This window comes from Bombus fervidus, chromosome 6 (genome assembly GCF_041682495.2).
Source record: "Bombus fervidus isolate BK054 chromosome 6, iyBomFerv1, whole genome shotgun sequence".
NCBI classification, from domain to species: Eukaryota; Metazoa; Arthropoda; class Insecta; order Hymenoptera; family Apidae; genus Bombus; species Bombus fervidus.
The window spans coordinates 7151925-7169232 of NC_091522.1; the positions used below are offsets into that span (position 1 = coordinate 7151925).

General features: G+C 36.7%; 1 protein-coding gene across 2 annotated transcripts in view; it reads right to left on the minus strand.

Annotated features, from left to right (window-relative positions):
* The window catches only part of LOC139988062 (uncharacterized), a 58200-nt gene that overhangs the window by 20913 nt on the left and 19979 nt on the right, over positions 1–17308 (minus strand). Inside the window, exon 1 of one of the 2 annotated variants that reach the window (XM_072005001.1) lies at positions 11306–13249. The exons of the other annotated variant lie outside the window; for it this stretch is intronic. Within the exon in view, the coding sequence (XP_071861102.1) occupies positions 11306–12563 (1258 nt within the window). The 5' untranslated portion in view covers positions 12564–13249. Of the gene's footprint in view, positions 1–11305; positions 13250–17308 lie in introns of those variants that run through there. 2 annotated transcript variants of the gene reach the window in all.

Here is a 17308-nt window from a genome sequence, read left to right on the forward strand (position 1 = left end):
AATATGAATTTTGGAACTGGCTGAATAGTGCTTTTTGCCTATTTGAACCATATAAATGAGATTTTAATTGCTGAAACTCTAGTAACTTAATTTTCCTTCTTTTTTTCGTTTAAGGAGAATGCGAATTTTATTTTCAAGATTTGCTATCACCTTTTCTCGACATTGAATACTTAATTGATTATTCCGAAAACAGAAAGGTTACTTTCTCTCGTTTTTATAACTTGCACGCATTAAAAGATTAATGAGGCATGACATCAGATATTAAAACAATTTACACGACTTAAATATTGGATACACTTGACGGCTCCATTTGCTGCGATTGTAATAACTTTCACTAAAACAAGTTTATTCAACGGGACTGAAACACGAATTCTAAATTCAAGTTTCTAATTCGATATGTTTTGACTAAACATTTACTAATCTGCTAGTAATAAATTTCTGGCTTTTAACATCTTTAATATTTTTTTCACATGAAAAATATATCAAAATGTCTATTTAGAAGAAATCGACTATATATATTACAAGAATAGCCGGTAGTTTTAATATACTTGTCAACACGAAGTATCATAAAATAAATCCTTCATGCTGACGATCGCGGTAAATGAATCACTGTCAACGGGTATATTTCCACGTTCCAAACACCGATCTAAAATTGTAAACGCCGTTCAAAACATAGCGACCCAAGCTCCTATAATTACATGCTGCGACATCTTTCATTCATGAGGACACGCATTCGTAATCGTCGAATTTCTACCCAGTTTAACATGTCAGTCTTCGTCAGATCGACCTGCTTCTTTTCACACAATCTACCAGAGAAACGTCGACGAAAAACGAGAACCTCACCTTCCAATGTCAGTTATCTCAGAACCTTTATAGATCGCCGCTCGAAACGAAACTCGCGTTCACTTTCGTTGGTACGAGTAACGGAATGGTGAAACGTCGTTGAATGGAGACACTTGTATCATCTGGACAAGAAATCTGGATCAACTGTATATTATTGTATATAATAATATCATTCTGTAGATCTAGATAGAAGCTGTCAATTTTGTCATTATTCCACAAAAGATACTATTTGTTTATTATAGTCATTATTTGTTTATTTAATATATATGTAGTTTGAATATCGTTAAAAATACATGATACATGTAGAAAGAATAACAAAATTTTCTTTATGATTTATCTTTACATTTTCATACGAACGTTTTAATTAATTTAACAAAATGTCTGCCACTATATTTTTTGGTTTACGAATATGTTTGGCACTTCGAATGGAATTAACCCAGTGAAAAATAGAATTTCTATTCCGAGGTTACTCAATTGGGGCAATGACGTCGAAGTACTTGCACCTTGAAGATTGTGCCTTCATTCAAGTAATCTTTGTTTGGTTCTTTATGACTTTTTGTATGCACTTCAGGAGTGAAAGGAATATTTTTAACCATTAATTGGCACCATTGGGTTGAACATGACGATATTGGTATACGTAGACTGTATAACATTACTACATAAAATATAGAACACAGAAGAAAATTAGTCTAATTTAACTCAAGCATTCAAATCTAATGATATCAGTCGGAGATTAAAGAAGCGATTCGGTAAAAGAAATCAAATTAAGAATTCTGAATTTTCTCTCTCTAATTGTTACATTTAATTTAAAGTTTCCAATGTAAAAAAGAGTACTGAAACTTCAAACTCTCTTTACTCCAAACTTACATTTATTTTACTTTACTTATCTACGAGTACTGGAACAACGTCACGGTTTACTTCCTTTATTCGCAAGTCGCTGTAGGACATCGTGAAAATGAGTGAAAATGATTCACAATGAACTGGAAGTCGGAGGATATCCGTGAGAGCATTGGTTCGTTAATATTCTTACTAATATTAACGACACGTTGCTTTACCCCTTCGAGGTAAGGGTCCTAAGCGTACGGTCAGGAAATAACTACGATAACCGGAAATAATACAGAAAGCATTGTCGGTAATTTTTGTAATGCGCTCTAATTTATTTAAAGATACGAGCACCTGGGCGCATCGAGAGGGAAATTCCCAGTATTTCACCGAAATGAACTTAACTACGCCCGGGAGGACAGACATAATATACCAACCGTGGAAAACTATATTAAAAATTATTTACGAGCGACCACGCGCAATATAGTCGGCGAAAGTAAATTGAGCACGACCACTGGAAAAAGTATAACTGTCAAAGAGAATAAGAATTCGGTTTATCACGAGGTTCGACGGTCATTTTTATAGCGTTTAAAAACGGACACGCGAGTCGCGCACGGTGATACACGAGTCTCGAACAACGTCACTGTCTCTTAAGCGTCTTTTTTACGCCGCTTCTCCTGAGCATTTTAGTCCAGTTTTATTCTCGTTCGATGTAAATCAACGTAATTCCTCCGTACGCTGAGAAATAAACTCTGTTTCTGCGCTCCTGAAATCTATACCCGCTCCCTTTTGCCCCAATTGCGAAATTCGGCCAGATAACTGGTGTTTTAAGTATGTAATATTCTACTTGTGTTTTTGTAAATGATTTCAGAATTGGAACAGACACATAGTAGTTTATTAGTAATATTTCGAATTGAAATGAATATTTGTTAAATGCTATTTTATTGATAGCAGCATTAGAAGAAAAGTTTGTGAACTACAAGTTGTTATTAGTTTCTAACCAAACAAGTAGTGAAACCATGGATCTTCTAAATTGATAGTTGTAGAATTGGTTTAAAAGCCCTTCATGTTCTTCTAATTAGAACAAACAGTACTTTAAACGTAAATTACAATTTTCGTCACTTATTTCTCTTTATACTTTCTTTAACGTAACTATGCGAACAACGGCCATTTCCACAGCGAGGGCTTTATTTTCGACTACTTTAAAACACATCACGCTTACTTTGCCAACGAAGCACGTTTATTAGTTTAAGAGTACGATGAGAAGTCACGAGATCCAGTTACAATTACCTTAAAATCAATTACACGGTCACAATTGCTGCAATTGCCATTAGATGAAGGCCCAATTAAAGATTGTTGCTGCTTAACATGCTCGCGTCTGTATGTTTCTTCGTAAAGAGAAGAAAACTAGAGGGAGAGTGCCGGCGATGTAAATTTGACGAAAGAACAGGAAAGTTCGCGGGTAAATGTTATGTCTGGAAAAAGAGAAAAAGGATTTGACGGCAGCCTGTAAGTCGTTTCGTTCGTCGAAATTTGAAGAATTTACGAATGCGTTTCAGAACTGAGCGCATCTGGACAGGATGTCTCCTATGACACGATGAAACTTCATGTTTCTTTTTACGAGTCTTCCATAGAATTTTATTTCGAAATGTCAGTCGATGATTTCTGGAAAACGTTCTTGGATTGTATTTTTGGATTAATATCAAGATGTCTAAGCACAGGAAGTTTACGTTGAGAAGGTTCCTGCAATTCCTGATTTATCTCGTTTGAATGATAAAGCTGAATTGTGAAGTACAATTGAGTCAAATTCAGTTAACCGTAAATTATAAGCAGTAATACCTTCTTTTGTATAACATATTCTTTTTCTTCTGAACAAGTAAAGTTGTACAAGCGATTGTCTCTACTTAAAATTACAAGAATCTGTCCAAAAGAAGTCACGTTATATACTGATCGTCTTATTCTACTTAAAATCGTAAGAACTATGTAAGATAAGCCTATAATTTACGTCTTATCATTTGTTTTTCAATTATTATCAGTTAATAAATCATAAGGCAAGGAAGCCTAGATCTATTATATGAACATTAAAAAATCATAAAATGTCACTAAGTAATTCTTGATATTTAAATTTCATTTTTATATATATTGATTTTTGTTATTATAAAATTTAGAACGTGAATAGTTGACTCATTTTTTAAAGAACAGAAAAGGATATTACTTAAAAAATGAAATTGAAATGAAGCAGAACTAGCAAAACAGTTCCCCCATCAAACATCAAGCTCTTTCAGTTTCCACAACCCCTTGTATCCAAGCATCTCGAGCATTTTCCTCATTTCAAGACAAATTCAAATAATCGCGACGTCGCGTCGTCTTGCGTTTCAGGCATTTTAAACGTTTCCCCCGACTTGTATAGCGCGCTCTTTCGTGTTCTGTGACACAAAACGTCAAGTTTTCTCGACGTATTCGTGCTCGTTCCCCAATAAATCTGCTCTCTATCTTTTCCTCAAACGACAATTTTTTCCTCGTTCGTTCACAGCCTCGATTCTCGTCCTGGTATTTTTACGCGCCTCGCATCTCTCATTACTTTATGTCGGGCAATTTGCGTCGCGAACAGCGCGCGTGCATCGTTGCTCTGTGACGCGTGTAACGGCTGACGAGCAAAAGACCCGTCCGCGAATTACATCTTGCAAACTTCATTCCAACACGCGTCACACAGCTTCTTCCTCTCGTCGCTGTTCATATTCGCGGTTGACAGTAACGTCGTCGTGATACACCGTACATGGAACGTCGTGTTGTGACGTCAGAAATTACATGTGGATAAAATGGGGCAATCGCTCCGACCGTGAAAGTAGCTCGCAACGAAAATAAGTTAGACCGGTCGGGGAACCGAGACTTGTTTGACGTTTGGCTCGATCGTGGCCAACTGTTTGCGGAACTGGAGCTAGTATCTTTTGGTTCTTTTGGAATTCCACGTTGTTCTGAGAACTAAGTTGTTCTAAGTATGTAAAATTATCAATTTACTAATAGTAGCTAGTAAATTATTGCGCAAATAAGCCCAATAATACGAAGAATAATATGTCAGATCATTTATTATTTTCTTACTGTTAACTGGTTACAGCTTTATAACTTAATCCTTATGTCTTCAAAGTATTCCTTACCTTCTAATAGAAACAATAACTGAATTTTAGACATATTTTTGTGTACATTAATATTTGACACCTAATAATACCTACACAATAAATTTAAATTCCAACAAGATACCATTTAAAACTCCGAAATTTACCTACGAGTAATCGCCAATTACAATACAAAAGGTTTAATTTACACTCGTACTGATCGCATTAAACTTAACTGGTTTCTAAGCAAGGTCCAATTGTTTTCTAATCTTCAGTGATTCTATTTTGTGGTTCCCAAGTTTCTCTATCAATTTCACCTTCAGATAAGAAGATGCAATTATTGCAACTGTTTCCCTTGTGAACTTATCTAACAGTAGTTATCGGGCATTTTCTACTTCCCAGCGTAAGTAATTTCGCTTTTTCTCTGTAACCACTGCGACGAAGAAGCAATACTGCGAGACGAATCTTCGCAAGAAATGAAGAAAAATCTGCGAGCAACGCAAGCCGGTAGATTTCACGAGATCCAAGGCATTTCCGTTTGATTGTTAACGTCCGTGGAACGAGCTTCGTCCCATCGTCGTTGATACCAGAATCCTCTTAGCTGGGATTCTCTTTTCTCCCGCGAAGGCCACTTTTCTTTATCTACGCCGTTACAATAATCCGCGTCCCCGAACGAAAACCTACCCAGGAGGAATTTGAACTTAGCAGAGCTCGCCCCCTAACAGGCGGGAATTTCAAAGAATTCTAACGTGAAGGTATCGCGTAACAGGCTGTATGAAAAATAGCGCATCTACATATTCGCGGTAGGGGACGATTTCAAGAACACTTTTATCGCGTTCCTTCCATCTCTCCACTTTGCAGGTTTCTCTGTTTGTTCCTCGTATTTCGCGTTTTATACTTGTGTTGTAAGCGACGAATTCTATCTGACAGCGTGCGTGTTTCGCGCCTTATTGGAAGAGGGTTCCTGATCAGACGGAGGAATATGTTGTAAGAGACACAGGGGAATTCAGAGGGGGATTTTTAATCTGATAGAATTTTAGAAGGGCTTGGTTTGCGTGTACTGTCATTCTTGTGTGAGTGAAATAATAACTTCGATTGTGATAGGCCAAGGACTGAATTATTTTTTCGTTCAATTGACTGTGATCAAGTCAAGCGAAACAAAATTCTATTTCATTCTCTTTTTCAACGAATAGTTTCATCTTCCTGAAGATCATTTTATGTATCGTTTTTAAACTGGCAATGCGAATTTTTCTTTCATATATAATTTCAACTTGTGAACTTTTACATATACTAACGTATGTCTTTCAGCATTCGTCAAAAGTCGAACATTGTATGTGTTAGTTGATTGATGTGTCTGCGAACAAAGTACTTATAAAATCAAATCCATAAAAGGAATTACCAATTGTTCCGACTGAAATACTCTTGAAATAAACTCTTCCGCGTGTATCACTATAGTGTGTAGTTCGAGCGAGGAAAATTAAAAGTTTGCATGAACCTTAAAACAGTATAATTGCAATGGAATAAATGAGAATGTCAGGCTGGGTCTCGTTCAGGCAAGCTCCTCTTAAACGCTGATTGTAAGTTCTTAAAACTCGTTCTGCTCTCGAAGTTTCGCACAAAGTTCCGCCTTAGCTTGTTACTCTGTCTAAAACTTCCCTCTCACAACGCACTATCCACGCTTAAGAACACTCATCCCCCCACGCTCACATACTTATACCTGTCAGTCAACCACTTTGACGCACGCACGCATTTCCTTGAATCTAACTTTCTAAATAACGCAATCGCAACTTCGTACTCGAAAAACTCTCTTGCCATTGTGTCGAGAACAATTCTATAATATTTGTGACTCCGAAATAGTAACAAAAGAAATAATTGGGGAATTATCAAACTGTTCTAATTGCAATAATTTAGTGAAACTTAGGACTTTTATAACTAGTTCGCGATATGCATGTATAATGAGCAAAATGTATAAGAAATGTACGATATAATATATCGAGTATTACTTTAAATGGTCTACTTTCATCCTAAGAAAATATACATTTGCACGAGCATTAATAATATATTTAATTTATTTAGAATTATGCCCTGCAACATATTTTTTCGTATAAGTTTAGAAATCTAAGCTTCTAAAAGGGAGAACGTTTGCTGAGCTATTAATTCGTTTATTTTCTTCATCTTAGGGTAAAAAGAAAAGAATTCACAGGAATCAAAGACGAATGAAGTTTCTGTGGATTCAGTAATTAATCGAATTCATGATCGATGTTTTTCTTGTAATCGTCTGGCCCACCTAAAGCGAGTGTGGCTATTTACGCGGTCCGTATGTGGTTAATAGCGCAGCTAAGAATGCGACAGCCTTGTTAAAGCCTGTGTCATGCTTTTTAAACGTGCACATGGTTACTCTCTGTTCTTTTTCTAAGAGTGTTCTTGTTAACTGGAATTCATACCAGCAACGATTATAAAGTCGGCACTCGAGATTTCCGTTCTACGCGATTTGATCGATAGCTTTGCGCCGCGAACGCATGTGGGTGGCGATCTGTCTATCTATCGTGAAAGTTTTCGACAGTGACAGTGATGGAATTATAATGTCGAATTGATTCGGCCATGAATAGGAAACTGTGTAAATTCATCTGACAGATCCCTGACCTGATACTGTAAAAATAATTATTCATTGGAGAATTGTATTTCGAAAGGTTATCAAACGCTTTGTCTTACCTGTACTTCCGTTAAAAAAAAGTTACGCTGATCTATAAATTTCTGTGGTTTTTGCGATTGAAGGCTATAATTTTTTCATAATTATTTAAGATGACTTGATTAATTAAATATTTTCCACTATTATTTATAATTTCTACCTAATGTTCCGATAATTTGTGAATTTGTTGTTCGAAGAAATCAATTGTTTTTGATGCAAAGCAATGTTCGAAACATTTTCACTGTTTCACGTTGTTATAGAATAAGTAGATCCGATAGTAGTTTCACGGTAAATAAAAAAAGATGGTAAGGGATCGAAGCGAGGTCTGGCGAAGTAGATACTAAAGATCTTTCTCCATTCAAGGAAGGTTCTTTCTAAAGAATTATCTTTATTATGACATTATCATACTAGTATTTTCGTTACGAAGCGGTATTTGATATCAATACAAATGTCTTTAAAAGAGGAAACATAAAATTATATATTTTATATTCCATTAATATTAAAAAAGAGAATAAAAGCTATCGACTGGCATGTAACACATATGGCAAATGTTAGGATTTAATATTATAAATATTATAAACCAACCTCGTATAACTAGACGCTGTAAACAACAATTTAGAATTTTCTGCACGTTTCTCCTGAACAGATAAAACCTCCAAATTTTGTTGTCTATTCAATTTCTAATTACCTGGTCCCCATTTTATCTCATGCTACTTAAATATGAAAATCACGTGGCTCAACTATTTTACATAAACGCCAGCAATTTATCAACCGCTACCTTCCGTTTTCATAACGAGGTCACGACACCGACGAAAATAGCCGGAAATAGGGAAACTTGAGCGAACGCGTCATAATTCGTACGATCGACCTTTCTAAATTTAATATTTAATATAAAATTACAATAAACATAATTAAAGGAACAGTCTCTCATGGATTTCAAGCAAAGAGCAGTCACCGAGTCAGCTGGAATTCTGCTCTCGATTGTGTGATTTGGAGCGTTCTGGTCGTCTTCGAATAGGAACTACGCCCACCTGAATAATCGAGTCCCTCACCTGCTCTCAAGTGTGCACGCACTCATGAACGACGCTTTCTCAAACGAGAACAGGATCAACGTTCTATCATGACGTCATTCCTAGACGGTAAGTCTTCGAATCGTTTCACTGACATCGAGCACCCAAAGATGACGTAAAGGCGAGAGAGCAATTCGTCTTTATTGGCCGATTCATAAACCATTACTGCAGCTTCATTAGTGGAACGAGTTCGAAAGAAGCCGTGGGTGAAATTTTGAGAAATTACCGTTGTCTGTAGGAATTTTGGAGAAAATGTTGCTTTAAAGAGTTTCTCAAAATTTTCTGGTCTAACTGCTGATCGATTGTATCATAATAAATTCCTGAGGGTAAAAGATCAGTCAGTAGCTCAATTAACTGGGTAATAACTAAAATTTCAATTCAATAAATGGAATTCAAATAAATGTAGTTCTAATGTGCAGATTTATAGAATTTTGTGTAGTAAATACATTTGTCGAGACCTCTTGATAAAGTTGTGTCTACCTATAAATTTAATTTTATAACACTTGAAATCGGGGATTCTTTATTTAATCTGATCGTAGGCAATATCAGTAAAATATCATTAAATTGGAAATCGTTATGGATATTTTATGAAAGGAAAGCGAGCAAAAATATATTGTTTCCAGGTTTCATTCGTGTGTTTTATGATAATTGAATAGCCGTCTGCTTTCCAATTCAGTTTAGCTATTACTATTTCGATAAGGGAACGCCTGCTTCCGTTTCGAGAGATAACTGGGCCACGTGTGAGAAACAGTAGAGGACAACGCGCCATCTCCTTAGAATTGCGAATATTTTCTAAGGATTATTAGACCGGCCGGCACCATGGTGGGCCTGTGTAGATTTTCCCTGTGGTTTCGCCAAGATGTCGCTTATGGTGCGCAAAGTGTATTGAGAAACTTATGTTTGTTGATTCAACTAGAATATATTGAAATACATATCCATATTTGCCTTTCCATGTTACTTGAATTCATCAGAAATTGCTATGTCCCTTGAAATCATTTAGAATTTACAATTAACTCTGATCTTTCTTCTTACATAAAACAATTAAAAATAGATTTTGATTCGTAATAGAATAAACTCAATAAACCCAAATATTACATTCATTACTAAGTTCCTAATAAATCGATATCATTAGAATCTTTTCTTATCAGTCACAATCGAATCATGTAGAATACTGATGAGTTTCATATATTTAAATTACTAGGTAATGTGTATGAATAATTGTATGTTATATAAGATAGGACGTAAAGGATGGAGTTGACCAGTTTGGCTTGTAATTGTAAAAAGCTCGATTATTTCATAGCATCAACTACAGAGATAGGAATCAAAGATGTGTAGAAAATCATATTGCGACGAAAGCTACTTTTATAATCTTACAATGTTCTTGATAACTCATCGAAGACTCGTAAAGTTTGCCAACGACAAGGAGTGGAATGTTTGCCAAGTGGCATTCATCCGCGTCTTTTTCTCCAAGCGTAGCCACGAACCGAAGTAAATGAACGGCGAGAAGGTGTGATGTATAATTAGCGCGATTCATATCTCGTTTATTAGGCGGCAGATGTAAGAATACTCGGCGACACTCGTGCCGCTTGGACGTTCGCCAAAGAGCGATATACGTGCCCAACCATGCACGTTTCGTGACCACGGAAACGAGAGAAACAGTCGCGCGCAGACAAAGCGCTAGTGGACGGGCAACAAGGTGAAAGATGCATCGTGATTTCAGCCTTGTTTCACACGGCCCAGCCAGCTGACGCTCTTTAATTTCACCGACTATTCCCACAACGTTGCAACTTTCTGCCCCTTTCAATCGCGATAACGTTCTGCGCCGTTTTATGGCCGAATTGGAACAGACTGAAACTCTATCGGTAGTTAATGTTCCAATTTTATTACTCATTTCCTTCTTCTGCTCCTTTTTCTTGCTTCTCGATTATTTATGTTAGTTAATATATTTGGATTTTATTACTGATTGATTTACTAAAGAATTACTAAACCAAGTGAAATGACACATTCTAAATTATTTCCTTCGTAATTAATTAGAGAGACGGAGATACTCTTGACAAAATATATGTACCTGCTGTGGTTAGTATCTAACCCAAACCTCATAAAAATATTATAGTATTAAATGAATAAAAATGAAAGAAACATGCTGCTCCAGCTTACTATGATATCGAATATGTTAAAAACATGCAGGCTTCGCGTAAGTCTAATGCTGAATGAAACATAAGAAAAATCGGCATTACTACGGTTTCAACGATTCGTCAATCGATTTGTTATGCAAATGAGTAGATGATCGAATTGGGCGAGCAAATGGCTACATACACGTGAATAAATTGTTTGAAACTGAACGTTAAATTGGTACTTGTACATCGTCCTGTTGCAACACGAGGTACTGATACGTGTGGTGTTTGAATAGCGAATTTATCATAAAGTTTGAATAGTAAATTAAAAGCGGGTTGAAGACTATACACGGAAATACACGTGTTACGAACGTGTAATTTTAATATGTTTGGACATAATTAATTACTACGTAAATGTTATAATAAATAAAATAGTGCGCATATACTTCTTGTAGATACTGTATATATGCTTTCAAATTTTTTATATAACTTATATATATATATATGTAATCTTTCATACGACACGCGAGAGAAGTTTTGTAAGTGTACAAATATCCACACGGACCATTGTATATAAATCGTCTATCTATAAATCGTACTAAATAATATTTTTATCCCCTCAACCAAATCTTCGGAACAATTCTCCAGACTAACCTGACTCCCAGTACACAGTGTGGGCAAACTTGTCAGCCACCTGCTGCAGGAAGATACCACTGGCCCCATGTACTCCATAGGACAGCATCTGCACCAGCATGCCAACAAACATCACGACCCATCCCCAGCCTCCTTCCGGATAATAATGTTGTTTCAATGTATGCAGTTGCTTTAAATCAGTCAGCAATTGTTTGGAATTGTGCGCGTGGCCGGCGGCAGGCGATTGTTCGTTTCCACTGCACGCGACACCGCTGTCGTGTATAGATAATCGTGGCAAAGACCTGCTGTGATATAGCAACGACGCAACAGGGGTTTCGTGCTTTGATTTCTTTCCATTCGCCTCCTTTACGTAGTTCTCTTCATACGCTAGTCCTTCACACTCTAAAAATCCGGAATATTTAGGCAGATAAGACTTCTCGTAAGAAAGATGCGATTCATCACAATTTGGACACTTAGTTTGGCCAATGTATTTTCCGACTTTACGAACAGGCGTCACGTCGTTGGAGGATCGAGGTTCACTGACACAAGGACTTTCCTGGCTCGTGTATGATCGAGTTACCCTCCTCTCGATGTCCTCGCGCCCTTTTACTGTCGGTCTGTCTCTCGGAGAATCGGCGAGTTTACGAGGCACTTCTGCTCGAGGCCTTCTCTCAATTGTACCTTCCGCTGTATCAACGATCAAATTCGCGTGATTCCGTGGTCTATATCGAGGTGAAAGTTCGCGTCGATTCTTTTTACCAACGTTCTCTTTCGATCCACGTTGCCTGGTCGAACCTACTAATTTATAGATGACCCCAGAGATCGATGTCTGCGTGTTCTCCGGCTTCTTCTTAGATTTCGCGACCCTCTGTTTCTTAATCTGTATTGAGTTATCAGGCCTGAAGTTTGCGCTGAGCCGTTTGTGCTCAGTGGGAAACTTGTATGCGTCATGCTGCCGTGAACTTTTCGGTTTGTCAGCAAGTTCTGTGGTTCTCGTACTTTTGCTCCTTCCATCTTGAACGAAAAGCGATCTGTTTTTAGCTGGACGTTCGTGAACCGTCAAATTTTGTCCTTGGACGTCCTCGCTGGATGTCCTGCGATGGTTCTCCACGACGACGAGTCCTCTCATTCCATCATTTTTATTCGCGATCCTTCGCTTTCTCTCGATATCGCTGGTGACACTTGAATCTTCCGAAGTCAGAAATTCACAAGAGAGCGATGACTTATTGGCTGTCGTTCGATCATCGCCAATTTCCAAATCGACGCGAGAGGCAGCCATTATCCGGTGTTCTCAAGCCTCTTCCCATTCGCGTCTTCGTCGTCTTCGCCGTTTTCGTCGTCGATTCTCTGTCTCCTCTGCCTCTTCCATTTCCCCTCCACCAAAGGATCCCCGATTCCTTACTTACTGTCCACCAGAGCGAAAATGCGAGATTATGTCGCGACAGTCAAATTACGTGTTCAATTGCGTTTCATGAATCATCCGGTTGAAGATTTTGCAATTTGGACTTGCAGAATGATGATATTCAACCCTTGAGCTAATACACATTTTATATAATCTACTTTTTTCTATTTTACAAAACAATCTCCAGTCATTAATTTTCATTTCTAGTCATTTTCTTTTCTTCCGTTTTTAAATGCGACTTCTAAACGTCATTTTAGGAGAGAAAAATTACGATGCATACTTGACAATTGCAACTACACGATTCTGTTACATTTCAATATTATAACAGTAATTAGAGTCTCGTTCGGAGAAATTCTCTGGCTTAAAACAAATTCAACCGGTTCGCGATTTTGGTGGCAACGTATACAGGACCCGATTTTATACGGCTTGAATACAGATATCTCGGCGATCTGAAGGCTATCGAAGATACGAGAAGTAAGCAACCGAGCGCGCCACGCTCAGCACGCAAACTGGCCGGAGAACCGCGTCGGCCAAGAATCGTGCGGCTGTCCGCGCGGCCACGCTCGACAGCTGCGCTTCTGGAACCGAAGCCGGAGGAATCCCTCTCTCTTTTTCTAAACCCCCTCCGCGCTGGTTGCTTCAGCTACTTTGTATGTTCGCAGAATGTTCAGGTAGCCGTTGTTTCGATGGCAAAAGCGAAGCAATTGTGCGCGAGAAATGCTGCTTCCAACGAGCTTGTTGCGTAAGTAACGTTCGTCAATTTGTTACTTGAAACGAAGGTAGAAATGTAATTGTTTCGGGAAAGTATTCGAAGGGTTTGAAGAATGTGAGAGCGATACTTGAAGTAATTGTTTGTCCAGTTGGTGATTGAGGAGCTTTCAGAAAAAGAGCCTATAGATTTATGGTAAACATCCACTGTAGGCTATAAGTATTCGAACAACAACAGACATTTAGTACAAATTGGATGATAGTCCCTGCTTTTATTTCCTAAGTATTTTATTATAAACCTGTTCTTTCATTTATATTCTAATGTAAAATAAAATAAAAGTTATTGATTGAGCTTTTAATACATGACTGGCCTATGGCTGGCTGTAAACGTTACTGCTGAAAGTAAGATGTGAACACTTGCTTATTTTTGACTTGCTTACTTTGATTTTTGATTTATAGTGGCTTACGAAAATATTCAAACTCCTTTGAGTTACTGTGGAAGTTCCTCAATTGTACTTATTTGTTTCCTGTTGGTTAACTTATGGTCATTTGTTATTGCTTAATGATAATTTTTATTAGAGAAGGTTCATAGTGGTTCGTTTGATAGGGAGATTGGTTATCATGGTAAGCGAAAAAGCTTTCTTCGTGAGAGAAACGTGTTTAAAGTTATAGCCGAAGCATAGATAAGATATCTCGTGCAGAAAAGCTTGTTGTTCAAGTCGATTCTTCCCACGTAGCTCCATTCGATTAAGATACTTCGTTAGTTGATATACTTTCTTGCGGTATATTTCTTTAAAAGATCGTGATGCAGCTTGTAAGCGTATTTCAGACACTTTATGCGCCCCGAACATGTTTAGCTTCACAATGCACTTTATTAAGCCAGAACTTAATTTTCATGATGAGGAAAATGAGTTGCAATTTTCACTACTCTATGTGCATTTTTTAATAAACCAAGGGAAGTTTAATATCCCAATAAAGAATAACCTCCTTTCCTTTAAAAAGAAAGTGCACAATAAAACACACAACAACTAAATGTATAATTAAAGAATATTAACCATAGAAATTATATAAATTTAAATTTGCATAAACATCCATTGTCTATAAATTGCAGGACATTCAACTAATATTTCTCATAATTAGTACAACAACCAGCGCTTTCTAAAGAAATTCGGGCGGAATATTTAAATGGGTGATGATCTTAATATATTTCTATAATATTCCTGGCAATTTCTATAATTTTCCGCATTTATTGCAACAGAGCAGGCGAATCTAAAACGAAACACCACCCACGTCGTCAGAAGACGCTCGTCAAACTCCCAAAAGCGTCTCCGTTTTAATCTACTCGAGTTGCGTTTTATTCGACGCAACCCCCCGTCAGCCTCCATCCTTTCCAGTATCATAGAATTATGCTCAGAAATCTCGGAGATCGCGAGTAATTTTGTCAGACCGAGAATAAAAAAAGACGAAATCGCCGCGATGATCCTAACTTTTTCATTTGCGTCGGAAAGCCCTTTCGTTTCGCGGCGTGCTTTCACCCCTTACACACCGAAAATCCCTGCCCATTGTAGTCGCTCGTCTTTACTCGCTTCTTTACTCTCCCCTGTTCGAGCGAAATACATATATGAATTTGTGGGCCTTCCGTATTTATCTTTCATCATCCGATATGTATCATCAGCGGACATTAAACGACACGTCACTGTGACGCGGCTCGGATCATAAACCCAGCATAAATTAAGTATTTTCGCTGTATGGATTGACATTAACACGTTCGTGGTAATAAGCGCACCGCACGACACTAATCTAAACACTTTTACATGTCCTTATTAACCTCGCTGTTAGCGTAATTTTACTGTTATTTTGTTTTATGAGATATTAGAAATTTATGAAGTGGATGAGATGGACTGTCTACATTTATTACGAACGTATTGGATGATTTTAACGTAAATTAATTATTAATAACTACAATAATTCGTTAATAACATACTAATGGTCTAAAGTAAACTAATTTACGGTTAACAATTAATAGACACAATTACTCAAATAGGAGGTTATTCGCGAAAACAAGTCGAATAAAAATAAAAACTCTTATTTGAAGCTATGCTTATGAGAAGATAGAGTTTAAAAATCAATTGGCCATACGCAAATTTGTTAATAATTAATTCTCCATAGGATGCGTTCAACGCGCACTGAATTAAAGTAATTTTATTACAGAAGTGAATCAAGCACACGTGTACTCAGCAGAGCTTTTGCCTGGTTGTACCACCTATTCTAGGACAGTTTATGTAAATACTGTTTTGTAAGGAATATTGTGTATTAATAATAAAAGATATTTAAAATTGGAATCCTTGATGCATCAAATTGGAATAGTTTTATAAGAATAGGTAGATTAAAGTAGCAATGAAAGTAGCGATCTGTCGATGTAGATATAACGATAAACATAGTGCCTCCAGATATATTTCCAGCACGTAATTAATGCAGTTTGTAATTTGCGCACTGTCAACTTTTGAATGTGGCTCACATTTTCATGGTCGAATACATGTCCAGATCTAGGATTAAACGTTGATGTAATATCAGGGTTAGACAGGGCCAAATTGTGTTATGTTGAGAAAAGAACCGGCTGCCAGCTATTACACGTCAGGATGACGTGTTCGGCAGGTCTGCAAGAAATCGCTCCAGATCTTTGTTATGAATTGTAGATTATTATGTTTGCGATGAAACGATACCGTCATTTGTGTCACACTATATCGTTCGTAGGTTTTGAGTTCTTCTTATTTTAATAAAAGTGAAGGTCAAGTTTGCTCAATAAGATTGCATTACGGTTTGGACAATTTTGCTATGAAGATAACCTGATGATTTTGATTTCAATAACTCTCAGCGCTTCATTGTATAGCAGGTGTTGAGATAATTGAGATAGTTAAGCTTGCTTACTTTTTATTGTAATCGCTCTTCTTTCTGTTCATTTGAATGATAGAACTGATTTGAATGAATGAATAAATTAGTCGGAGTATGTATTATATTGTACGATCTATGAAACTTACATATACATTTATATTTTTCAACGTTTGCTAGTTTAAAGATGTTTATAATATTTTTTAAATATGAATTATTTATATTTTGCTGAAAGGAGAATCATATTTCTGATCAGTTAGTACATCCACTTCTTCTGTAAACATTATCAATGATTTATCTCCTAGAAGTAAAGTTTCACTAAGAAATAGGCACATAGATAAAAGATATTTCTCAAGTTGCGAAGAGATAAAGTATATTAATGAAGTTTTTTTAAGCTGAAACTTACATAGAACTCGTCAGAACTGTGAACTTCTGAAATAAACCGCCATATTTTGCAAATTTCGACTGATGGACAAAGGAGTAAATGAAAAACGAGTAGTTTACTTTATATCGACTGCTTTCTTTTGATCTTACACGGTTGAAATGTAGAGTGCGCTATGATGTTAACTCTGTCCTAGTCGGTAATTCAGGTTAAAAGTCATGTAAATTCCCTAGACTTTTGACGACGTTAAAAGATGTCACTATATGATGTGCCCTGAGCGCTAATCGTAAACGCAATATGATATAAACGTTACCGCGGGCTATGAAACTTAGTATGAGCACTCAGCGTTTATTTTTAGAAACAACAAACGGTCTTTGCATTCGTGATATCGTAATATTATACGAGTCTCTAACGCATTTTATTCCTAAGAAAAATATATTTCTCCTTATTATTGACATAAACTTGGAAATATAAAACATTAAATCAAAGCAATAACCTTTAAATCTTTTTGAATCCATGAACAGGAATCGTCTTGTATTGATTTAAACTTTTTTCGTGAAAAGTAATATATTATAGATTTTAATTTATTTTCTAAAATTTTCTAAACAATTTTCTAAAATATTTTATATCATTTGAAGAATAT